The 23,871-nt window shown below is 60.2% G+C and overlaps 7 protein-coding genes across 7 annotated transcripts; 3 read left to right on the forward strand and 4 right to left on the reverse strand.

The window, feature by feature from the left end:
- Positions 1–311: 311 nt before the first annotated feature.
- PFL1_02588 (uncharacterized protein) lies at positions 312–2,302 on the forward strand (the record flags this gene model as incomplete). The annotated part of the gene is made up of 2 exons (XM_007880104.1): positions 312–589; positions 703–2,302. 2 exons carry the CDS (start codon positions 312–314, stop codon positions 2,300–2,302), a joined length of 1,878 nt encoding a protein of 625 aa, XP_007878295.1.
- Positions 2,303–8,779: 6,477 nt separating this feature from the next.
- Positions 8,780–10,159, reverse strand: PFL1_02589 (uncharacterized protein; the record flags this gene model as incomplete). The annotated part of the gene is made up of 4 exons (XM_007880105.1): positions 8,780–9,048; positions 9,422–9,814; positions 9,936–10,007; positions 10,102–10,159. 4 exons carry the CDS (start codon positions 10,157–10,159, stop codon positions 8,780–8,782), a joined length of 792 nt encoding a protein of 263 aa, XP_007878296.1.
- A 455-nt stretch (positions 10,160–10,614) lies between these two features.
- PFL1_02590 (uncharacterized protein) lies at positions 10,615–12,030 on the forward strand (the record flags this gene model as incomplete). Its single annotated transcript, XM_007880106.1, has 4 exons — positions 10,615–10,860; positions 11,004–11,151; positions 11,275–11,349; positions 11,462–12,030. The coding sequence occupies 4 exons, from the start codon at positions 10,615–10,617 to the stop codon at positions 12,028–12,030; spliced, it is 1,038 nt and encodes a 345-aa protein (XP_007878297.1).
- A 1,400-nt stretch (positions 12,031–13,430) lies between these two features.
- PFL1_02591 (uncharacterized protein) lies at positions 13,431–16,394 on the forward strand (the record flags this gene model as incomplete). Its single annotated transcript, XM_007880107.1, has 8 exons — positions 13,431–14,093; positions 14,188–15,392; positions 15,466–15,584; positions 15,722–15,811; positions 15,909–16,046; positions 16,142–16,159; positions 16,246–16,291; positions 16,370–16,394. The coding sequence occupies 8 exons, from the start codon at positions 13,431–13,433 to the stop codon at positions 16,392–16,394; spliced, it is 2,304 nt and encodes a 767-aa protein (XP_007878298.1).
- A 491-nt stretch (positions 16,395–16,885) lies between these two features.
- Positions 16,886–18,923, reverse strand: PFL1_06857 (uncharacterized protein; the record flags this gene model as incomplete). Its single annotated transcript, XM_007880222.1, has 3 exons — positions 16,886–16,957; positions 17,075–17,181; positions 17,303–18,923. 3 exons carry the CDS (start codon positions 18,921–18,923, stop codon positions 16,886–16,888), a joined length of 1,800 nt encoding a protein of 599 aa, XP_007878413.1.
- Positions 18,924–19,575: 652 nt separating this feature from the next.
- On the reverse strand, positions 19,576–20,938 carry PFL1_02592 (uncharacterized protein; the record flags this gene model as incomplete). The annotated part of the gene is made up of 4 exons (XM_007880108.1): positions 19,576–19,684; positions 19,812–20,036; positions 20,146–20,558; positions 20,699–20,938. The coding sequence occupies 4 exons, from the start codon at positions 20,936–20,938 to the stop codon at positions 19,576–19,578; spliced, it is 987 nt and encodes a 328-aa protein (XP_007878299.1).
- Positions 20,939–21,569: 631 nt separating this feature from the next.
- Positions 21,570–23,231, reverse strand: PFL1_02593 (uncharacterized protein; the record flags this gene model as incomplete). Its single annotated transcript, XM_007880109.1, has 3 exons — positions 21,570–21,974; positions 22,061–22,252; positions 22,347–23,231. 3 exons carry the CDS (start codon positions 23,229–23,231, stop codon positions 21,570–21,572), a joined length of 1,482 nt encoding a protein of 493 aa, XP_007878300.1.
- Positions 23,232–23,871: the final 640 nt, after the last annotated feature.

The following is a 23,871-nucleotide window of genomic DNA, read 5'->3' on the forward strand; positions in this document are numbered from 1 at the left end:
CTCTCTCTCTCTCTTCTCTCTCTCTCTCTCTCTCTCTCTCCACCCGGGTGGCGCCTTCCATTGTTCTCCGTGCGACGAGACACACCTCGTCGGCCCTTGACTTGCAGCGCTGCACAAAAAGCCAGCTCGACTTTCGTTGCTCACCCAACCGTCGCCCACACCCACTCCTACCACCGCTTTCGACCCTCCCAACCGAACCAAGCGCCATCTCACCGTCATCCGGTTCTATTCGACAACGTCGCACTACCGCTCCGTTGCTGCGTTCTTCTCGTCAGCTTCACGGCTCGCCACCGACCCCATCTGCGCCGCCAATGACGAGAAACGTCTTGATCGCCGTGCTGCGCAACGACCTGCGGCTGCACGACCATCCCATCTTTCACTATTGCGCGGAGCCCACACCCTCTGGCGCCAAGTTCAAGCAGCCCGTCACCCATGTCCTTCCCGTCTACGTATGGGATCAGAGGCAGGTCGAGGTGGGTGGCTTCCCCGGCATTCAGAAGGCAGACAAGCAAGGCGGCGGCCTCGGTCAGCAGCAGTACGCCAAGACTCGCGAGCTCGGCCTCTGGCGGTGCGGCGTGCACCGGGTAAAGTGAGTTGTCCTGCGCAGGCGCTGGATCATCGTGCCGTGGGCGTGGGATCGACGCAGGCTGACCCGCGACAACTGCGCGGCACGCCTCCTGACCTCCTTCCGACCTTCGACAGGTTCGTAAACAACTCCGTGTTTGACCTGCGAGACAGGCTGCGCAAGAAGGGCTGCGATCTGGCCATGTACGCCGGAACGCCTGAAGCCATCGTGCCTGGCCTGATCAGGGCCATCCGGAACACGGGCGACACCGTCGAGGCCGTTTGGATGGGCAAGGAGGTCAACACCGAAGAGGTCAATGTTGAGAAGCGGCTCCAGCGGATCCTCGACGACCTGCAATGTCCGCTGCAGCTGCGCGAGGGCAAGTCCCTCGTCCACCCGGACGACCTCGGTTTCCCCATCCAGGATCTGCCCGATGTCTTCACCCACTTCAAGAAGCAGGTCGAGGGTCCCGACATGTTCCGGCCTCCATTGCCGGCTCCAGCAAAGCTCAAGCCGTTTGCCAAGCTGGATGCACTCCCGGAGGGTCCTGGCGTGTACGCGCTGTCGGCAGAAAAGCAAGAGGCTTGGGACAAGAAGGACAATGTCGAGAAGGCACTCTTGAAGCCATTGCTTGACGAGCCGACCCTTGGGCACGAGCTCCTTCGCAAGGAGGGCGAGGACGGTCCGACCGCCTTCCCATGGACCGGCGGCGAGACGCAAGCGCTCGAGAGACTCGAGCATTACTTCAGCGGCGGAAAGCAGGCCCCCGCCGCTTCCTACAAGGAGACGAGGAACGGCATGCTGGGCGTCGACTACTCGACCAAGTTCGCCGCCTCTCTGGCACACGGCCTGCTCTCGCCTCGGCTGATTGCCCAGAAGGCCGTTGATCTCGACGAGGCCAACGGCGCAGGGCCCAAGGCGGGTGGCTACTGGATCAACTTTGAGCTGCTGTGGCGCGACTATTTCTACTTTGTCGGTGCCAAGTTCGGCTCGCACCTCTTCACCCTCGGCGGTATCGAGGAGGTCATCAGTCCGAAGGCGGCCGACAGCAAGGCCTACGAGTGGAAGAAGACGTCGGACCTGTCGAACGCCAAGGATCCTTTCGTGCGGTGGGCAAAGGCCAAGACCGGCGTTCCCCTGATCGACGCAAACCAAAAGGAGCTTGTTCAGACCGGCTTCATGTCGAACCGCGGTCGGCAGAACGTCGCATCTTTCCTCACCAAGGACCTCGGCTACAACTGGCTCTACGGCGCAGAGCTCTTCGAGAGCTATCTTGTTGACTACGACCCCAACTCGAACTGGGGCAATTGGCAGTATGTTGCCGGCGTCGGCAACGACCCGAGGTCGTCGCGCCAATTCAACCCCATCAAGCAGGGCAAGGACTATGATTCTGACGGAGAGTATGTCAAGGCCTGGCTTCCCCAGCTACACGCGGTCCCAAGCTCGCACGCTCACCATCCTTGGACGCTGAGCGGCAACCAAAGTGTCGACCTCGGAGACTATCCAAGCAGGCCGATCATTGAACAGTCCATGTGGCGGAAGCACTACCATGGGCACAATGGAGGTGGTGGTGGAGGCGGTGGAGGCTATCGACGAGGCGGAGGAGGCGGAGGAGGCGGAGGAGGCGGCTACCGAGGCAGCAGTGGCCGTGGAGGCGGAGGCGGAGGCGGAGGCGGCCGTGGTCGCGGCCGCGCTAGTCGCGGTGTCAGCGCCAATGGCGGACCCCCTCGCAATTGATCAAGGCTACATACAACGCACCTAGAGACACAACATTCAAAATTCGTCCTGCACAATTCACGACTCCCGCAAAGTAGAAGCCCCTCGTCCTCTGGCGGATAGTTTTCATTCCCTTCTTGTCCAGCCATAGAGTGAACCAGCCTACGACTCTCATAGCTAGCAGCAGGGTCTGGTCCAGAAACTCACAGATGTATAACAATCTTAAAGTCCAGCTGCAGCCAGCTTGTGCGATTTCATAGACGCGCAGCAGGTGTGCAATCCTAGCTGGCAGCAGGATCTGGCTGGACCAGAGAAATCGCACATCATAGCTAGCAGCAGGGTTGGGCCTGATTTTGGTCGTAGGCAGGCTACGATCTAAAATTGGGGATTGATCCCTATCTTCGATTTTTCCGATGTGTAGCCTACCTATGACTAGCTACAATCTGAAATCCGAAATTGGGCCTACCTATGATCCGAGATCGTAGCCCCACCTGCCTGCCTGCCTGCCTTGCCACCTCACAGCCACATCCCTGCCGCCTCTGCACCGTCAATCATTGGAATCCTTGGAGAGCTCCTGCTCTGCAGCGAGCAGTCAAGCTGGCTGGCTGGCTGGTGTTGAGAAAAACGGTCGCCTCCGCTGTTGCAGACCCTCAGGTCCAAGCCGACAACCTCAGCCCAGGGTCGTCGGGACTCGGATCAGGGCCGCCAAGAGCCAAAGGGTCCAGGACCCTCCAACGCCAGCCCAGTGGGAATCACCGAGCTAGATTCTCATCACGCTGAGGGAGGGATGCACCTTGGCAATGAGGCCAAAGCCAATGCCCCAAGGACAAGGGTCGGCTGAGCTCATACATCACCAAGGGAGCACAACCTAACTTGCCCCATTGAGGCCAAATAATGCCTTGTCAAGACTTGACCAAAGCTCGACGAGACATCGCTGAAGGACGTTGATGTCTGCGAGAGGAGTCGCTGTAGCAAGTAGGAGAGACATGCCAGGTCGCGTCAAAGCTATAAGTAGAGATGACAACTCTTGGTAGATAACTGTCCATTCATAGCTTGCAGCAAAAGGAATTCCCGATTTTTCCTATCGCACAGGCTGTGCGTTCCAGGATTTGAGAGTCGTTATACACGTGCAATCTGAAATCCTGACCACTATGAGTGGATATCAGATTGCAGGCAGGAAAAATTCAGGATCTCAGATTGCAGCTGATCGCATGCCTGCTGCAATCTGAGAAATCGCACAAGCTGGCTGCAGCTGAATTTTCAAATCGTTATACACAAGCGATTTTTTTTTTTTGGCCAGATCCTCCTGCTAGCTATGACTGACCATTCTCTTGCCTTCATCTTACCTCTGCTTCCGTACCGCTCGCTCTTTGCCATCTTGCCCCGTTACCCTGGGCTCCTTTGCCATTCATGATTGTTGCCTGTCTGCCACCGCTGCCGCCGCCACCCGCGCCTGGGCTTTCCCCCCTGCCGCCACGCGTGCCCTGCTGTGGCATCAGTACGACTCGACAGGCGTACTAGTAGTGCGATTTTGCAATCAAAGATGTCATGCGCCCCATCAGATCGCGAGCGTTGTGCGCCCTGTCAGATCAAAGGTGAAGTGCGACACACCAGATTGCAGTGTTTGTGTGCTCCGCCAAATCGCAGGTGCTGTGCGATCTGACAATTTGGTATGCACATGCGATCTAGTAGATGGGTCAACCAGGTGCGATTTGCAGATCGCACCAGATCTGACTCCGCCTACGATCCCAAATTTGCACTGGGTGGTGCGATCTGCAAATCGCAGGCATGGCCAGTGCTGGTGCAATCTGCAAATCGCAGGCGGAGTCAGTGCTGGTGCGATCTGCAATTCGCAGGCAGGGTCGGGCCGGGTGCGATCTGGCAGATCGCACTGGTTGGGCCATTCTGCAGATCGGCAAGGGTCTTGCCGATCCGTAAATCGCACGTGTATAACGCTTGTCAGATTGGGCAAGGCCTGCGATCTGGCAGATTGTAGGTTGGCCCTGCTGCCAGCTATGATTGTCAGCAGCAAAGTAAGGCGGTGAAGGAGGAGCAGGCAAAAGGAAGATGGGAGCAAAGGAGTCAGCAATGGTGTGCAGCGGAGCAGCAGAAGAAGAGCAGCAACAGTTGACTCCCATGAGGCGGAGCGGAAGCAAAGCCATCAATGGTCAGAATCATTGGAGACTCCGAAGAGGGCCTCTCCAAAGTTTCCGATGATTGATGGCGTCAGCTGGCGGAAGCAAGCAGTGCAGAGCAGCAGCGGCTGGCAGCTCACCAGGTGGCTGGCTGGGCCTCGCCGAGTCTCGCTGGCGGCTGGCGGCTGCGCTTGGCTGGCGGGTGGCTGGCGGGCTGGCTGGCTGGCTCAGGTGACGGCTGGCTGGCTGGCAGCTGACTGGGCCGGGCAAGGGCTGCGCTGGACTGGCGAGTCATAGCTAGCGTCAAAGGGCAGGTGGCATTTGGCTGTACGCCAGCCTACAGCCTGAAATCGGGAAATCGGGGGTCATCCACGCTAAAAGTGGCCGTAGGGCCACCTACGGCCGGAAATTGGGGCTGTAGGGCTACCTACGGCCATTTTCTGAGGGGCAGCTACGGCATTTTTAGCCGTAGGGCCTCCTACGGCCCTGGGCCAACCCTACCCTGCACAGAAAATGGCCCTTTCTGCTTACGTCAGTTTAGGAGGCACAGCACACGCGCGCTGGCCACCCGGTCCTTTGCCAATTCTATCCGCCCGCCCGTCTCATCTCCTGCCTTCCTACCACCACCACCCGACGCCACCCGCCAGCCACCTGCCAGCCTTCAGCGCAGCGCAGCCGCCACCTGCCTGGCCCAGCCCAGCCAGCCATCAGCCACCAGCCAGCCGTCAGCCAGCCGTCAGTCCAGCCATAGCTAGTGTCAGAGGTAGCTATGGTTTGGTCCGTAGGTGGCCTGCGGCCCTGAGCTCGGGATTTGGGAGAGTCCTTTGGCTTTTTTGGGCCGCCAGGGTCCTTCGGTCGGAACTTGGAGGGGTCCTGTAGCCCGAAAAGGCCGAAGGATCCCTACGGCCAGGACTTGGAGGCCATCTGCGACTTTTTTGGGCCGCAGGGCCCGTGCGGCCTAGGAAAAGGCCTTTGGTTGCTTACGTCAGCTCAGGAGGCCCTGTGCGCGCGCGCTGGCCCCTTTGCCACCCTGCCCTTTGCCAAATTTATCTGCTCGCCCAACCCGCTCTCCTGCCCTCCTACCACTACCACCCAACACCACCTGCCAGCACCTGCAAGCACCTGTCTGCACCTGCCAGCCAGCCGTCAGCCACCCGCCAGCCACCCACCACCCGCCAGCCACTCATGATGTGCGACGTTTTTCGACCAGATCCTGCGGCTAGCTATGAGTGGCGTTGGTGGTGGTGGTGGTAGGAGGGCAGGAGAGACGGTTGGGCGGGCAGATGGATTTTGCAAGGGGCCAGGGTGGTGTCACGCGCTGGCTTTTCTCGGCCGGCACGCGCACCCTATTTTCCGCACCGCCATAGGCGCGCCCCTCCTGCCTCCAAACCATCATCTCCACATCTACTCACTCACAGCTAGCAGCAGGGTTGGGCCCGATTTGGATCGTAGGCAGGCTACAATCGGAAATTGGGCATCGACGCCTGTCTACGATTTTTCGATGCGCGGCCTAGCAACGATCTAGCTACAATCCGAAATTGTAGCCCACCCACCCACCTGCCTGCCTGCCTGCGGCCTTGCCGCGCCTCCGCACAGTCAATGCTGTCAATCATCGGAATCCTCGGAGAGACCTCTCCAAGGATTCCGATGAGTGACGGCCGCTCTGCTTCCGCTCTGCAGCGAGCAGTCAAGCTGGCTGGCTGGCTGGCAGGCTTGGGCGGGCGAGGTGGCTGGCAGGCTGGCAGGCTCGGGCGGCAGTTGGCTGGCAGGCTCGGGGGCCGGCTGGCTTGGCTGGCTGGCTTGGGCGCGCAAGCTGGCTGGCTGGCGCGGCTGACTAAGCTTGCGCGCGCGCAAAAAAAAAGTGGAGGCCAGGCCACGCCACCACCTGCGTGCAAGATCACGCAGGCCCGCTGACCGCCGCCCGCCTGCCTCGGTATAAGGTCTTGCCCCGCTCCACCGTCACTCCTTCCCTCCCGACCACTACCATCAGCCCCTTGCCCGCCATTGGACCCTTCGCCTGCCATCGACCCTTGCCTGCCATCGACCCTCGCCTGCCATTGGACCCTTTGCCCGCCCCCGCCACCTGAGCGACATCAACCCTGGCCTGCCGCCACCACCTGACCAACGTCAACGTCACCCACCGGCATCGATGTCGCCGACACCACGCGCGTGCTCCGCGCCAACGCCACCACCGACGCCGACTTGCCGTCACAGTCAACGCCAACTGGACGCCACCACCAATGCCAACTCGACGCCACCGCCAATGCCAACGCCAACTTGCCGCCATCATCAACGCCAACTTGTCGCCATCTGCCGATCTTGGGTGTCGCGCTGACTTTGGTTCTGACACGCGCCACGCGCTTTGCGGACCACCAAGACGTCAGCAGGTGATCCTCTTTTGATTCCATTGCATCTAGCGCATTGACGACGCTGCGCCTGGCACGATTCTGACAATGCTCCTTCTCTCCGTCTCACCAGCAGCCGCCGCCACCAAATCGACGCTGACCCCAGCCTGCCCTCGCTGTGAGTCCCCCCCTGCTGGCGTAGGTGCTGCCGCCGGTCAATGGTGGTAATGACGGCCTCGGTATTTGCCAGTTGTACGCTTGTCTTCAGTTGCATTGTTGTTTGCAGTAGCGTAGATAGCGTATTTTGCAATCAAAGCTTGTGTACGTGATCAATAGATTGTAGCCTGCACTTGGGTCGTAGCCTGGCTACGATGCGAAAATTGTAGGTAGGGCTAGTCTAGCTACGATCTGAAAATCGTAGGCAGTATACGGCCTGAAATCTGCACAGCTTGTCTGGATCCATAAATCAGTTGTGTAGAAGGATCCCCTACAATCTGAAAATCGTAGACAGCCTACGCAAACCTACAATCTGCCAGATTGTAGGTTGACTCTGCTGCTAGCTATGACTTTGCCTGCTCACCTCACACAGCCTAGCACAGGTGGGGGCCAGCGCACGCGCACATGCCTGGCCTCCTGAGCTGACATAAGCACAAAAAGCCGTGCCACACAGGCCCTGCGACCCAAAATAGCGCAGAAGGCCGCCAATTCCCAGCTGTAGGGGTCCTTTGACCTTTTTAGGTTGCAGGAGTCCTCCAAATTCCGGCCAAAGGACCCTGGCGGCCCAAAAAGGCCGCACGAGATCTCCGAATTTTGGGCAAAGGACCCTGGCGGCCAAAAAAAGGCCAAAGGACACTTCCGAATCCCGAATCCAGGGCCGTAGGGGTCCTTTGCCCCAAATTGTAGGTACCTTTGACGGTAGCTATGCATAGCTAGCAGCAATAGTAATTCCCAATTTTTCCTATTGCACAGGCCGTGCGATCCAGGATTTGAGAGTTGTTATACAAGTGCGATCTAAAATCCTGGCCACTATGAGTGGATCTCAGGTTGCAGGCAGGAAAAATTCAGGATCTCAGATCGCAGCTGATCGCACACCTGCTGCGATCTGGATTGCACAAGCTGGCTGCAGCTGGATTTTCAAATCGTTATACACGTGCGATTTTTTTGGCCAGAACCTGCTGCACATGTGATGTGCTTGCATCATTTCCAATGCTGTTGGTCAGCTATGGCTCCAGGGTCGCAGTTGTCCACCGGCCCCAGAGTCGCAGTTTTGCTTTGACCCCTAGAGCTGTGGTACTCCTGCAACCCTGGGGCTGTAGCTGACTGACGGCATTTTGCCGCTGTCCTTCAACCCTGCGGTGCGTAGGGGTCCTACAGCCCAAATGTCGAAGATATAGACCAGCTGAGTCATAGCTAGCAGCAGGATCTGGTCAAAAAATCGCTCATGTATAACGATCTGAAAATCCAGCTGCAGCCAGCTTGTGCAATTTCTCAGAAGCGCACCAGGTGTGCGATCAGCTGCGATCTGAGATCCTGAATTTTTCCTGCCTGCAACCTGAGATCCACTCATAGTGGCCAGGATTTTAGATCGCACTTGTATAACAACTCTCAAATCCTGGATCGCACGGCCTGTGCAATAGGAAAAATTGGGAATTCTTTTTGCTGCTAGCTATGAGTATGGCCCTAAAGGTGCGAAGGAGATCTTCGACTCCCGGGGCCGTAGCTAAACCCCTGCCGCTAGCATGACTAGCTATGAGTGTGAGTTGCGAAATGGCTCTAAATGGCGCACCGAGGGTCGTCTGCGGCCAAAACAGCCGTAGGTCACCTCGTTCCTCGATAGCACGGCCCTCCTCGGCCTACATCCATCTGACTTTTGCCGCTAGCTATGCTCATGAAGGTGGGAATTCAACTTCGATCATACACCCGGAATGAGGGGGCGGCTGGGTATCGTCATGTCTACAGGTACAAGTACAATGTGTCGAGGCGGTGTGCATTGACGCGTATAAGGCGGGCGAGCAACATCAGGCTTGCCGGCGCCGCTTGTTCTTGATTTTGGCCGCACATTCGGAGCAATACCACTTTGCTGGCAGCGGTTTGGTGACTCCAACGCAGCTGATGTGGAACCACTCCTTGCACTCTGGGTCGTTTTCGGCGTTGTCGCAGCCGATCATCTCGCCGAATGAGACGCGCTGACAGAAGCAGTAAAGGGTCTCGTCCTTCTCCTCGCCATCATCGCCCTCTGCACCGGCGCCGGCGAAGTCCATGCCGTCGAGACTGCTGCCAACACCATCTGATGGTAGTGCGAGAGGGTCGAGCAGAGCGAGTGGGTTCGAGAGGGAGGAGCGACCGGGACCGTTTGCCGTCGATGAAGAGCCGCGTGCCTTGCGCGAGGCGGTGGAGCCAGCTCGAAGCGTCGAGGAGGGAGCGTTGCCAGTTCGATCAGGTGGCGCGGGAGTGCCGGAGTCGACGGGCGTTGTGCGGCCCGCCCAACGCCCTCGGCCACTGGCAGCACCCGGAGTGCCTGGGATCGAGCCAGCTGTGGCCGGAGTCGCAGGACCAGATTTTCTCTCTGTGGACCGTGAGCAGAAGCGCGTCGGAGATCGCGGGAAGTGGTCACGTCAGACATGTGCCTCTCGATGCGAGGGCAACGGAAAGAAACTTACTCAGGCCGGCGACAGTAGCGTCGAGCTCGACAGCAGGGGATCGTACACCGGCAAGCGCCGCTGGCAAAGAAGCCAGCGAGGGAATCTGAGGAGGTGCCGCGGCCATGGCCCCTCCGTAGTTCGCGAGGACGGCCGGGCTGATCTTGGCCATTTCCTCCCTGAGCCGGAGATGATGGGCATGCACGGCCCTCCACATGCGTAGGCTGAGCGACTCCTTCTGAGCGCTCCACTCGTCCGCTCTGCGGTAGTCTTGCCTGATCTTGTCAGTGAGTTTCTCGGCCTTGAGGCGGTCGGCCTCTGAGAGGATCCCAGAAGGGTTGGCGGGCCCGCTGCCGCCCTTTTGGAGCAACTCCCGCAGCTGCGTTTCACGGGCGCTGATCTTTGGCATGATATCTGGACGCGAGTGAGCCAGCAACGGAAGACCGTGAGGATGCGAGGTCAGCGCTCGGTCAAACGGGAACCGACGACAAAGGGAGGCTGTCAAGGGAATGAGACGAGGCGTTGGCAGCCCCACCTTGGACTTTGGCATCCTTGTGTTCGATCTCCTTGACCAGGTGACTGATCTCCTGAGGCAGATTGTCGAGGCCTTTGATGAGGGAGAGCGGATCATGAGACAGAGAAGCGGCGAAGTCTCAGACATGGGCGAGCAGGGGCTATCTGGGGCGGCCTGCGAGACTCACTCGAGATGAATTCGTTTGCGAGGGCGGCAATCTCGGCCGGATCTTCGATGATCGACATGTTGAGAGGTTTTGTGCTGTCGCGCGTTGATTTAGGCTGCCAAACTTCGGCGAATGTACTGCTCTGTGTTTGAAATGAGGAGCCGTGTCGCTGCTGAAAGTGGCCGAGTGGCACGGGTCCGATGGTGGTGGTGGTGGTGGTGGTAGTGGCGGTCAACTCAGGCTTGCACCGTGAACCCTAGGCTGCTGAATGTTGGCCGGCAGACCCGGCCTGCCTGGCCTGCCTGGCGGGGTCCACCTTGGACCAAGCCGATTCCCGAAATTCTCTGCCTGGATTTTTCTTTTCGTTCGTCCAGCAGGCCCTCCTCCACAAGCCCAAATCTCGAAGAGGATTCTTGCTTGTTGCATTCCTCTTGGATCATCGCCCGACCTCTCCCCTTGCTTTGTCGCTCTTCCACGCCCAGCTCTGCCTGTCCAACATTGCCACCCACCAGACTTATCCGACAGAAGAGCATCATGGCTGACGAACTCGAAGACAACCTCTTGCTCGAAGACAATGACTCGATCGCCGGCTCCGGCGGCGTCTCTGTCGACGGAGACGACGCCTTCGCCGTGGCCGGCATCGCATCGGACGACGACTACCACGCTTCCGACGAGCCAATTGGCGCTGTCAAGCAACGCCACGAGCGGCTCTCCGCGGACGCAACGAAGGAGGAGAGGAAGAGGAAGCGCAAGCAAAAGGAGAGAGCCAAGAAGCAACAGGTGCGTACCCTGTCTGCTGTTTCAGCCCAACCCCCCTCCCTGCCCCAGGTGTCTGTCGTTGCGCTTGCTGGCCATCACCATCAGCCGGACTAAATCGATCTGACGCCAGTCTTTCATCCATTGTCGACCCGCTCCTCTTCTAGAGAGCCGCTCTGGCGGCCGAGTTTGCCGAGGGCTTAGGTTCCGTAGCCACACAGCCACCAGACATGCAGGCAGACTACCTTGGCTCCAAGCAACGGGCTACTTATCCCAAGCTGAGCTCCATCGAGCTAGATGAGCTCCGGATGAAGGGTGGGTGTCACACAACCAGCTCGCAGGTCCACCGAAGCTCGATCGACATTGCTGCGGGCTCGATCAGCAGCTCGACTGACATTGCGCTATGTTTCGGTTCTGCATACATCTGGCGCCGGACAGAGAACATGCTGGTTGATACCACCTCTTTTGACCGACCCCGGAAAGAAGAATCTCTGGCTGCATTTGTTCGCAAGTGTGAGTACAGAGTGTAGAGCGCAATAGGCGATGCTTTGGCCGATACTCGGCACGCTGCTGCCGTTTCTCTATCTCCCAAGCTGACTTGAGCGGTCCGAGATCCGCTTCACAGACGCCCCCGAGACGGCCCAGGCCCTTTCGGACGCATCGGCACCGATCAACATGCGGCCAGGCAGACCAGGAGCGGTCGTTCTGACTGGCAACGCCCAGAGAGCTGCTGATCTGGCCAAAGCCCTCCGAGCTCTGGACCCCAATCCTGCCGTCGACGGGCCGTCCGAGTCGAGCAGACCGCCAAAGAAGAGGCAAAAGCAAGCGCAAGGGGCTGTGGTTGCAGTCGAGACACCGCACAAGAGCAACGACAAGGGTCACGTCGGCTTCATTGTGGGCAAGCTCTTTGCGCGTCACTTCAAGCTCAAGGAGCATCAGACGTGGCTCCAGCAGCACGCTTGCCCGCTCGCCGCCGGCACGCCGCAGCGCGTGGCCTCGTTGATCTCTTCGGGCGATCTCAAGCTAGACTCGCTCGAAGTCATCGTTGTCGACCAGACGTGGGTCGACGCCAAGCAAAGGACCGTGCTGGACACACCCGAGACTAGAGACGAGCTCATCAAGCTGCTGGCCAGCGATCAGATCCTGGCCGCTCTCAGGCGGGCCGAGAGGCCTGTCAAGCTCGCCCTCTTCTAGGAGCACTTGCCAAGTGACCGGGCTGCGTAATGCACCGCTTGCTCTTCCCATCCACACGCGATCACAGAGAGAGAGCAGGCAGGCTCGATACGATACAGGCCCGGGATCCCATGAGTGCATGCATGCATGCATGTTGGCTTCATTATTATTGCGCCCAAAAGCCAGACACATGCACGCATGCAGCTGAGACGGTCCACGAGTGCGAGCTCAAGCAAGCACCTAGCTACCTACCTGCGACCTGGTTTTGGAGGCGTACAGCTGCGAGGCAGTCGGCGCTCGATCTACCCATCTGAATCTATCTACCGCGTGCCGGCCGGTCTCAGAAACGGAATGGTAGGCAGGAAGGCCTGCTCGCCATTATTATTGCCGCCCTGCCGGCAAGCATCGCGAACGCTGCGACCAAGATTATCAGCTTCCGCCAGCCGTTCACGGGCCATCCTGCAACAGCTCGGCCACATGCTGCGAGCTCTCACCTGCCCTTGCACGTACGACGGGCTCGCAGGCTGTGCGAGGCCTGAGTCAGGGCCTACGTCTTGTTTGGGGCACATCTCTCCCTCATTCAGGAGCGTACCACGCGTACCGACGGTTGCCATCGGACGGCTCTCGCGCTTGGGCTCTCGAGGATCTCCGTCCTTCTCGAGGCCGTCTTGCCCAGCCTGGAGATGTGGGCCTGCAAAGGTTGAGGTCGTACGGCACGCTGCTCTGACCGCATTCGTGGCCTCAACCGGGACGGGTCCATCCCTCCTCTGACAAACGCGCATACACGCTTTCTAGAGGGGCCGACGGTGCGCAAGTCATGGCAGGCGGCCCGCCGGACGCCATCAACTTGCTCTTCTGCGTTTTGGCCGAAGGCTTCAAGCGGAGGCGGCCAGAAAGAGGAAGGGCGAGGTGGTGTGTGGGGGCTAAAAATTCCAGCGCGACCCGTTCGCCCTGCGGCCGTGCGCGCATCAGCTTGGCAGGGCCGAGCGGGGCTCGGGGCAGGCAGGGCACCCAACAGCGCCAGAGGCTGCCCAGCGACGGGATCAAGCGATCCGACCAAGAGCCAGAGAGGTAGTGTTAGGCAGGCTGACCGATCGTCAGCACTGAGATGAGAGGCGGAGGGAACGCTCCAGCTTGAAGAGGGCCAGGTTGAGGCTCGGGCTTCACGTCTCGTCTGCATCTTCGCTCTACTGCCTCGCCCTCTTGACCACTCATCGTCTCCTCGCCCGCGCTTCCATTCCTTCCTCCATCTAGATCCTCCCCTTGCTTCTTGCGTTCTCCAACCCCTTCCTCAGGCCCTCACCCATCCATCCCGGGCCAAGGTGCCTTGAGCGTCCGGCGAACCGTATCCGCCCCTCGCACCTTGCTCGGTGATCTCCTTTTCAGTCCCATCGCGACAAGGTTGGAGGAATTGCTGCATCATGCCGAGGATTGGCAGTGGCCCAGCTCGGTGGTGCCCCCTCCCGTCGGCATCATCAGGTGAGCCGACGTGCGAGCGCAGTCACCAAGTGTCGCCTTCCCGCGTCTCCGCCATCGTGCCTGGCCCGAGCTTCGCCGCACTGCCTTCTCAACAGTCGGTCGGCCCCAGTTGGGCTCCTCCATCTGCTGAGCCATATCCTTTGGCAGCCTGGCCCATTCACTCCGAGCCCCGCTTTGGATCACGCAACAACCATCACACCGACAACAATGGCGGTGCATTCAGCCTGCTGGATTGCCACCACGATCTTCCGCACCTGCCGTCATCGAGTGTCCGACCCTGGACAAACTACGTCGCCGACAGCGAATCAGCAGCAACCTTTGGCGCTCTATGCCCACCGAGCTTGACCCCTGCAACGAGCTTGGCCTCTGCAAGCCGACCCGCCAACATGCCTCGAGCCTTCGCCTCAGATCTGCGGGCCATTGACCGCCCTCTCCCGGCCGAGGAGGCGACGCAACTCCTAGAGGTCGATGTTGCGGACTCAGACCTGTGGCAGTCGCTCGGAGCAGATCACCAGTACCTTTTCGGCCAAGGCCTCATCAACCCTCGCCATATCCAGCGAGATGCTGAACGGTCGACTGACCCCTTGGCCGCCCCTAGCGAAGCTGTGAGTATCGCCATCAGTGCGCATCGAAGCTACCTTTTCCCTTGATATCCTGACCTTGCTCACGTTGACCCGCCCTTCGTCATCGGGCGCTCAGGAATGGCCATCGTCGCCCTACGACTCCATGCCTTCTTTGAGATTGTGGCAGGACGCGACTTTTTTCAAGGCACAGCACCTTGCCCATCAGGCGGGACCGGACACGTACCATGCGGCAAGTGAAAGTATCGGGCTCAGTGTGGAGCCGGGCGCCCAGCACGATAGTCTCGGCTCCTCAAGCGCGACTCGGCAGGCTCTCATTTGGCCTCGTGAGGCCGAACGATCTTCTGAGCCACCTCATTCCCGTCCAACGACCTTCGAGCGGCTCCTCGATCGATCAAGCTCCGCTGGCAACAACTTCGCCGGCTCAGAGCAAGTCTCGCACAGCCAGTCTCGATTTCAAGTCCCGTCTGTCAAGGATGAGCACATCGACGAGCTCGGGCAAAAATCCGAAGGAGCGATCATGCGCCCCAGGACCACAAGCCCCCGCCCGAGAGGTATCGTGGGATCTATCGAGGATCGCTCGCCTGAGGCCCTCAAAGGCTGCGGCCAAAGCAGCGCCGTACCAGGCGCAGGGGCAAGTTCGGAGAAGTCCTCGAGAAAGAGAAAGGCCAAGAAGGGTCGAAAAGGCGGCGTCAAGCGCAAGAATATCGCGCAAAGCTCGCGACATGGTGAGGGTTCTTTCAACACTGCACCTGGTGAAATGAGCTCGCGCGCCGTTCGAGATCATACATCCTCGCCGCAGAGGAGGGTGTACATGACGCGCCTCCGTCGATCCCAGGTTCTGCAGCCCGAGGCGACGTCGGAGAGCGAGATGGAGTCGGCCGCCGCGATTCTTGCCGGCCTATCGCACACCGCATCGAGCCGCAAGAGGCCTCGAGCCGTTCCGCAAACGTGCAGCGCGCAGAGGGCCGTTGGCGGTGCATCTCACCAACACGCCGCTAGTCCCGCTCCGGACGGAATTGGTAGCTCGACTCTTCAATACGAGCTCTCGCCGGGAGGAAGCCCGGGGACCGCCGAGCGTACCGAGATGGAATCGCTCTCCAGGACAGAGGATGTCGGCACCAGTGAGAGACACAGCGCCACGCTCCTTAGTCAGACAACAATCATCCCCAGCTCCGGCACCGACGCAAACGCAATCAGACGCTTTCCGCCAGGCTTCCCCATCCGCGAAGGCTTCTTCCGATTTTACCAGCGCTACAAGATTTCGTCGTCTCTGCCAGACGACTGCAGAGAAGAAGTGCTGCTTGACGCTCACGATCAGCAGTGAGTGCACGGACAGACGAATGGCTCGGCACATGTCGTCCCTGACCAGCCCGAAACCCTTGACCCGCATTAGAGATCTACAAGAGGCCTTGCGCAGGTCGCAAGAGCGGCTTGGCACCTACAATGAGCCCCGAAGCCTGATGGACCTTTACACGCCGCGTTTCTGCAGAGGAGTAGGGATGACTAAGGAAGGTGAGCGAAAGCTGCATGCTCAGGCGATGGAGGTGACGACGATTCCCATGTTTCTCTCTCACAGCGGCCACCTATCCTCTTTCTTTTCTCTTGCAGGACTTTGCCCCATTTGGTTCGTGCCAAAATGTGCATTCCAGGAACTGCTCGGGCCGCTGACATGTTGCAGTCGCCTTCGCACTTCAGCTTCGAAGAAGGAACCGTCAAGTTTCTCAAGACGAAAATTTCCGGTTGGTTTCATCATGGCAGCCTTGGTCTGGGGGCCGAACGCGACGACTCACGATGCTGCCCGGGATGCCTCCTCTCTGCTCGCGGAGCCGTCGTCAGCCTACAATTACCACCTGCAGTACACTCACGGCATCTCTGCGGTGACAGGACTGCCCTTCACCCCACCCGTCGCTTTCAAGACGTGTGCGCGGCCCAAGGCTGCCGTGAGCGAGAAAACGGAGATCCTCCGAGGCAAATGTGAGTCTACAGGTTTAAGGCCTTGCGCCTCTCAGAATGCCGAATGAATGGTCACTCATTCTTCTCGCCCCACGCTCTTGGCTCTCTCGTCCCAGGCCACGTGTGCAAGAAGTGTGAGTCGATTTTGTCTCTTCTGAAGAGATGACCGTCAAGCTCGAAGTAGGACGCTGATATCTGCGCTTGTCTACACCGAGGACAGACGTCGAAGTCGAGGGAGTCAAGCTCGGGAGCGTCAAAGTACCGGAGTGAGTCCGTCGGCGACAGCTGCTCCAGAATAACAGCGACCATGCTGATCTCAATAACCCGTCTCTTGGACTTTGCAGGATCTACTGGTGGTGGGTGCCCTGAATCGTCGAGACGTTCCGCGCGTCTTGCTGATGACTTCTGGGTTTCTACGCCGCTGCCGGACGACAGGAAGCACGCCCATGCCTGTCATCGGTCCGCCCCGCTGCCAGAGGGTATGGGGGGATTTTTCGTCGAGGATGCCGTGAGTCCGGTCCTTCCAACATTGCCGCCGTTCTTGTGGTCTTGTGATCGGCCATTCTGATTTGCCTTGCCGGCACGCCTTCAACCCTACCGCCCTCCCGTCGACAGTTTTACTGTCGAGTCAAGGCCTGGATGGACACGCACGCGGTCGAGGAGGCGAACGTGTGAAGAGAAACAGGCGCACTATCTCAGAGCCGCACAGACACAAAGGGCCGCCAGGACCGCGGAGTTACACCAGAACGTGGCCAACGGACAGCGCGGAGGCAAAGCCGCAGCCCTCAGATCGTCGGAAATAGATGCCGTTGTCCGTCATTGGATTTTTGTCGTCGCCAGCGTGGCTACCGTCGTGTCCGCTACCGTCGTGTCCTCCATGGAGCGTTTGCCACGGCATTGAACAGTCCGCGCGGGCCGGCGGAGCGGTACTCCTGCGATTGCAGCGAGGACAACGACGAGAGTGATGCGCGCGGCATCCAAAATCAGGGGACAGGGGTTCAGCAATTGCTTAGCAAGGGCGCCTCTGCCCAAACGAGTCGTCGACTCACTTCGTACCAGCCTCTGACCCTCCCTCGCAGGACAGTGACGGCCACCAGTCCTACGACGGTGATTAGGTAGAGGAGGATGATGGACTGGTCTTTGTAGTCATCTCGCTCTGCACGCGTGGCGAGAGAATGCGAGGGACGAGGAGCGAGATCGGGATCAGGGCACGGACGTGACCAAAGGACGGGACAGAGGGCCGACGAGGGCGGCGATGCATCAGGGGATGTACATACCGAAACACTTTGCCCAGACGTCGCCCTCCCATCCCGTCCCCGTATCGCCGTCGGTGGGAGCGATGCGGGCACCCTTGCAAATTTCGAGGCCTTGGTCGATGCAGAACTGGCGCGTGCAGGTGAGGCAGGGCTTCGCAGGATCGGCGGGGGCAAAGATGGGAACGAGGGTTGAGTTGGTCGAGAAGCACGTGCATTTGCATAGGTGCTGGGGAGGCGACCGTTTGGCCATCGTCGCCTCGATCAGAGGGGTAGAAGAAAGCTGTACTGCGGGAGGCGAAGGCGATGCGTCGACGGGCGACGTGATCGCAAAGAGGAAGAGAAGGAGAGCGAGAAGGGAAATGGTGCTTGATAGGAGGGACCTGCCTCGACTGCGACTGCGGCTGCGGCTTTCGAGCCGGCGCGGCGGCTGGGAGGCCGCAGGCCGCTCGTAGGTAGATGACGAGGCTACTCGGGCAGAGCGCATAGCGGCGAGCTCGGCGCTCAGTCCAGCCAACAGTGACGGGCTCGCTTCGAAGGTCTCGGGTTGCTCTCCTCCATCGGAGACCGGGTCCGCGATTGTCTCACTGACTGGCGACAAGCCGGCAGCTTGCCGGACAAAGGGAATCTCCTCAAGTCTTTGCCTCTCTGAAACGACGCTGATGGAAGGAGCTGCGAGCTCAGCCGAGTCCTGAGGCTGGTTATGCGTCGTACCAGATGCGGATTGCGGCTCTTGGCTAGATGCGAAGCGTGTGCTTCGCATCTGATCGGCTTGCAGCGAGACCGATCTCGCCAGTCCACCCAAAGACGAGACGATGCCGCTGGCAAGGTCCATGCCGGCCGATGCAGCGGCGAGCGCAGTGATCAAGGGGGGCAATGATGCTGACGGTAATTGTGACGCGTCGCTGTCCGCGCGACCGGGAGCTGAAGAGAGACCGGGGGCGACTTCCTCTGGGTCGTCAAAATTGGTGCTGGGGGCGTTGCGCGGTCCTACGCCCGGCGTAGACGTAGTGGATGATGGCGTTCGAGGGTATGGTGCGTCCGTGTTGCTGCCTGCGCGGCTCGCTTGCGCTTCATCGCATGCAACAGAGGAAAGTACGATGTCGACCTTGATTTTCGGCTCTTGCCGTTCCGCCACCTGTGTTGTCCTGCTGCTGAGACATTGTGTGAAGGCGATCCAGTCCTGATCTTCAACGATGTAGATCCACTCCTGATCTAGCTGGGCTTCGTCGAGGCAGGCGGTCGAGACGAGCAGGGCCTGAATCCTGTTCTCTGGCAGATGCCAGACCTTGGCCAGATGTTGGCGGACCTGGGCGATGGTAGTGGCGCTGACCCGTGGTCGCTGTTGGCACGGGTCCGAGTGGGAGACCGACGGCAAGGAGAACGAGGAGGAGCAGGATGATGCAGCGGAAGATGAAGGCAATTCGATCACCTCGTCTTCTTCCTCTGGACGGCCGGGATGAGCAGGGACAACAAAGGGTGAGATGAAGGTAGACAGCCGCCTGACGGAGCTGGGCTTGTAGGCCGGGTGAAGAGCGCGGATGGCCTGGATGAGCGCGTGGTGATCAGATGCATGCTGATCCTGTCCGTCGGAGTGGGAGGTGGAGGAGGAGGAAACGACCCGGGAGAAGAGGTGTAGCGCCATGTTGGAGGCGGTTACGAGCGTCGATTGCTGCCGGCGACGGCGACGAAGGCCAGCGGCAGAGCGGAGCAGTGATGGTAGAGATCCGATCGATTGAGCTGCGCCGCAAGCTTGAGTGGGGTGGGCGCAGGTGGTGGTGGTGGTGGTGGTGGTGGTGGTGGTGGTGGTGGGGGGTGGTAATGGTGGTGGGGGTGGTGTTGGTTGATAGGTTCCTTCGGTCGCGGTCAAAGTGAAAACAAGTGGAGAAGAGGCTCGTCTTGTCTTAGGCAGGGCCGGGCCCTACTCAGTTGCTCATGCCCGCGCAGCTGCAGGCCAGACAGAGTCGGGGAAACAGCTTGCTCAACACTTGATCAAGACAGCCGCAGGCCAAAGATACGAAGCCGCACCTCTTCTTAACCGCCATGGCACTTAATCTAGTCAGAGGCTTGCAGAATGGCGCGTGACGGCATCACTACTCGACTGCTGGCCTTTTCGCCGGCACAGACGAGCCACCGCACCTTCTTGCACACACATCCATTGAGATCGTCGCAAAGAGGGACGGGAACATTGTACGTGGACGCGATCCAAGCTTAGGGGCGAGACACCGAGCAAGCAGGCCTCTTCTGCCCATATCCATCAATGCACATTGCTGCACACTCAGCAAGCAGCCAACCGCCTATCCTCGCGAGAGTCTGTAGTCGCTCTCGACGCTCGTAGCCACCTGGACCAGCTCCTGCTGAAGCTGCGACAGCAGCTCGCCCGCAGCCTGGTGGTACTCGGCTTGGCTGAAGCGACCGTCAACGGCAAGTACGAGGGGACGGAGCAGCATCACGGCGGCGCAGAGGGGTCAGCAAGCAAGTTTTCTTCGTCAATCCGGATCCAATCTTGAGCCTGCTTGGCTTTGCCACTCACGCCTTGACAAACGCGCTGAGGCTCTTGATCGGCTCAGGGTTGTCGAGAACCTGCTTCATCAGCGAGATGGCCTCCTCGGTGGCAGAAACCAGCTTGTCCTCTGCCTGCTCCACCTCGTTCCGGTACTGGTCCAGCTTGGCAGAGGCGCCCGAGTTCTCGGCCGACTTGAGCGTCTGCTTCCAGCTGTCGAGGTGCAGTCGCGCCTCGTTGACCGAGTTTCGGGCCCTGTGCGCCGTTGACCGCCCGAGGACACAAGAGGGGACGAGGGTAAGTATTCCGCAAACGCAGGCTGCGGAGACGAGACATGATGCTGAGCCACCGTCGGGCCACTCACTTGACGGCAAGCTGGATCTGGGCCCCAAACGAGCCAAACGGTACGTTGAAGCCCTGGACGATCTGGTCGTCCTGGGTCAGCCTGGCGTTGCCGACGCGGTCCTGAGCCAGCGCAAACTTCTGCAGCGCTTCTCCAAGCTTTGAGTCGTCCTTGGCGGGCTCCGAAGAGCCGGGAGCGCGAGCGGTGCTGAGGGCGGGCAGGCCAGACAGGGTGGTCGGATCGGCACCGAGCTGGAGCGCACCTGAAGCGGCGGCACGGCTGAGGGCGTGGTGCAACGTCTTGTTCTGCTTCTCGGGACGGGCAGTAGGGTGGACGGCAGGCAGGTTGGTGCCGCGGGTGGCTGAAGCAGCCCACGAGGTGACGCTGTGTCCGACGGTGGCCGAGAGCTGCGTGATCGACTCCTGGATCTGGCCCTGTTGAGACCGGCGGTGCGACGGGCCAGAGCAGGGAACCCAATCGTCGAGTCAGCAAAGATCTGTGATCGATCATCCGGTACCATTTCCCTTCATGATGTGGGTTCGAGCCGCTCGGTGATTGCGGTGCGCCGACGTACAGGGTAATCGTAGCTCTCGGTCTCGTAGACTTTGGCAATCTTCAAGAGGCCCTGGTGGGCGCCCTTGAGGGCGTCGACTCGCCTCTCGAGGTCCTTGTACTCCTGGGGCAGCTCGGTGATGTCCTCGGAGTCAATGGTTCCGAAGCGCTCCTTCGCCTGCTGGTTGAGGTTGCCAAAGGTCTTTGTGAACTTTTGCGAGAGCGGGCCCACGTTGGACGCGATGTTCTTCCAGTGCTCCATGGCGGGCTAGTGCTGCGACGAGGTGGATGCAAGCGATAGCAAACGACGGACGAGGATGGAGATAGTGCCAGCTGTGGTGTTGATGGTGGTGGTGTTGGTGGTGGTGTTGGTGGTGGTGGTGGTGGTGGTGGTGGCGGTGACGACGAAGACGATTGTGACGCAGATTCGGCGGCGACGGAGGTCTCTGCGCTTTGTAGCGAGGCAGGAGCGAGGGGAAACGCGAACGCACGCACGCAAGCACACACACACACGCACCCAAACGCTCGCCCTGTGCGAGTCCAAAGACATGTACGGCGCAGGTATATGTAGCTAGGCACAGCTTTGTGCTGCTGCTGCTGCTGGGTTCCCGGCCGCTGCTGCTGTCGCTGCCGGACGGTTCTCTTGCATCGGCACCGCTTTTGACTCGTGATGCCGCTTTTTCGTGCTGCTGCTGTGCTCTGCTCTGCACGCACCGCCATCGCCTGCAACGGGTGGGCAGGCCACGGGCAGGCCAGGCAAGGCCTGGCAGGGGCTGTGCTGGACTCGAATGCCCGGGCCACGCAGACGCGCGGAGCGAGGGTGTTGAAGTCCGTGCGCAAAGGACTCTGATCTCCAGGTTTTAGACTGCGAAGACCCGATCTAGATTGGATATTCAGATCATCTCGAGGCCTGCTTCCTGCCACGCTTGCACCACCACCGTCCTCAGCCTTTCGAACGCGGCGTCGACTCGCTCCATGGGAACGATGCTGAAGCTCGTCCGCACATAAGGGCTCGTCCGTTTGGTGCCCGAAGCCAGTCCCGCTCCCGTTGCAGAAGGCGGAGGCATGAAGGCCACTCCCGGGAGCGCCAGCACGCCCGCCGCCTTGGCCTTCTGGCCGATGAGATCCAGGGTGTCGCCCTCGTCGACATCGCCATCGCCAGAATCCGAAGGCCTCGTGGGCGGCAGCTTGAGCTTGATCCACAGGAACATGCCGGCCGACGGTGTCACCCACTCGGCCACGCTCGGGCTCGCACAGAGATGGTGGCGCGCCTTGGCCTCGAATTGATCCAGACGTGCCTGCGATGAACAGCGGGTTCGGGAGCAGACGATGCGGTCAGCAGCTTGCAGGAACACCGCACGCCACCTCGCGACCGCAGACTGACCTTGTAGAAATGCGCGACCGAGTCGGCGTGGCGAAGGAAGCCGTCGATGCCCCACCTCGATAGCAGGGCCAGGGCGATGCCCTGGCTGGCCCCAGATGGCTGCAGGTTGCGGATCGACGTGTCGGCGTCGATGGCGTCGACCAGCTCCGTCGGGCCGGTGCAGAAGCCCAACCTGAGGCCTGCCGAGAGGATCTGGGATAAGAGCGGCCGGGGCCATGATGGCCATGGCAAACGCTCAGCGGAGCTCTCGGTTCGAGGTGCGCGAGGGGCATCTTGCCTGACTCACCTTTGAGAAGCTGTCGAACCGCAGTACCCGGCCCTTGCCCCACTGATCCTCTTCCTCTTGCTCCAGCGCAAAGTAACTCTTGCTCCTCGTCCTCGTCACCGGATCCTCCCCCAATCCCGGAAAGCTCAAGAAGTAGTACGGGTCGTCCTCGAGGATGATGAGGCCGTGCTTGCGGGCGACGCTCAGCACGGCGCGCTTGCGCCCTTCGGAAGCGGTGGTGCCAGAGGGGTTGGCGCCGGTGGGAGCGGTGTAGATGAACTTTGGGAAGGGAGAAGTGCGGGTAGCCTCGGCTGAGGCCCAGTCAGAGAGCAGCTGTTCGAGGTAGATGGGATCGACCCCCTCTGCATCGGTGTGAGCCTCAAAGATCCTGGCCTTGAGCGAGACGAGGCTGGGGAGGATGCCCGAGTAGGCGGGCGACTCGACAATGACCGAGTCGCCAGGATCGGTCAGAGCCTCAAAGGTCTTTGTCAGGAGGTCTTGGCTGCCCGTGCCGAACGAACATCGCCAGGCCTCTCCGTGCACGCCCGGTGCTGCTTTGGTCACCCGGGGTCGGTGGTGCAGCCTGGACTGGAACTCCTCGACCCAATCCACAAGCTTGGGGATGCCTGCGGTGGGGCCGTATTGGAGTGCGACGTCGAGGTCTGCGCCTTCGATGGGTATGGTCTCGATGATTCCGTCAGGGCCCCGAGGTTTGAGCTCAAGGAGGATGCGATGGAAGGGGAACGTCTCAGCGTTGGGCTTTCCGGAGAGCAGCGATATCATGTCCGGGATGAGCTCTGCCGGATAGAGGGAGCGGATGGCCGAGGGCATGCGATTGCGCGCCGTCTGCGACAGCAGGCTGCGGTAGTCGATTGGCTTGGCCGATGCGGACGTCGGGGCAGTCATATTGGCTCGCTTCTGTCGGGGTGGTGGCTACGGTCCGGCTTCGGCAGAGATGGTGGAGAGAGGAGAAGAGAAGACGGCGAGGAATCTGTGGCGCAGACCCTGTTGGCGTCGCGACCCGGTCGATTGTGGAGGAGCATCACCCGCTCACGGATCGGCAAAGCACCGAGAGCGCTGTTGCTTGCTCGTTCGGTCATCTGCCGACGGATGTGCCAACGTGACCCGCCGCTCAGGACGCCTAGAGATTGTATCTACTCTTCCTGTAGCCGACTCTGCTGAGGAAGCCGGGCACGTCGTCGTCGTCGTCGTCGTCGTCGTCGCTGCCGGGGGGCGGGCAGCAAATCGATTGGGTGGCAGCGACCTGGTTCGGCGTTTGACCGGTTATCCGCCCCCTCTTCCCCTTCCGGCTTTCATCCGGACTCAGATGTCTGGCCGTCGCCTCGTAAGTCGCCGTACGACGGAGGTACGTACACGTACCGTATGTAGTCACACACAGAAAGGGCAGGCAAGTCTGAGGACCGGGACACGGCCGGCCGGATGGCCTCCAGGCCGGGTGAAGTGCAAGGGAGCGAAAGGGCGCGTGTGCCAACAGGCATTGGCCACGGCCAGCGAGTGACGTACAAGTACATACATTGACGGGCTC

This window comes from Pseudozyma flocculosa, assembly GCF_000417875.1.
Source record: "Pseudozyma flocculosa PF-1 unplaced genomic scaffold scaffold00007, whole genome shotgun sequence".
Lineage (NCBI taxonomy): Eukaryota > Fungi > Basidiomycota > Ustilaginomycetes > Ustilaginales > Ustilaginaceae > Pseudozyma > Pseudozyma flocculosa.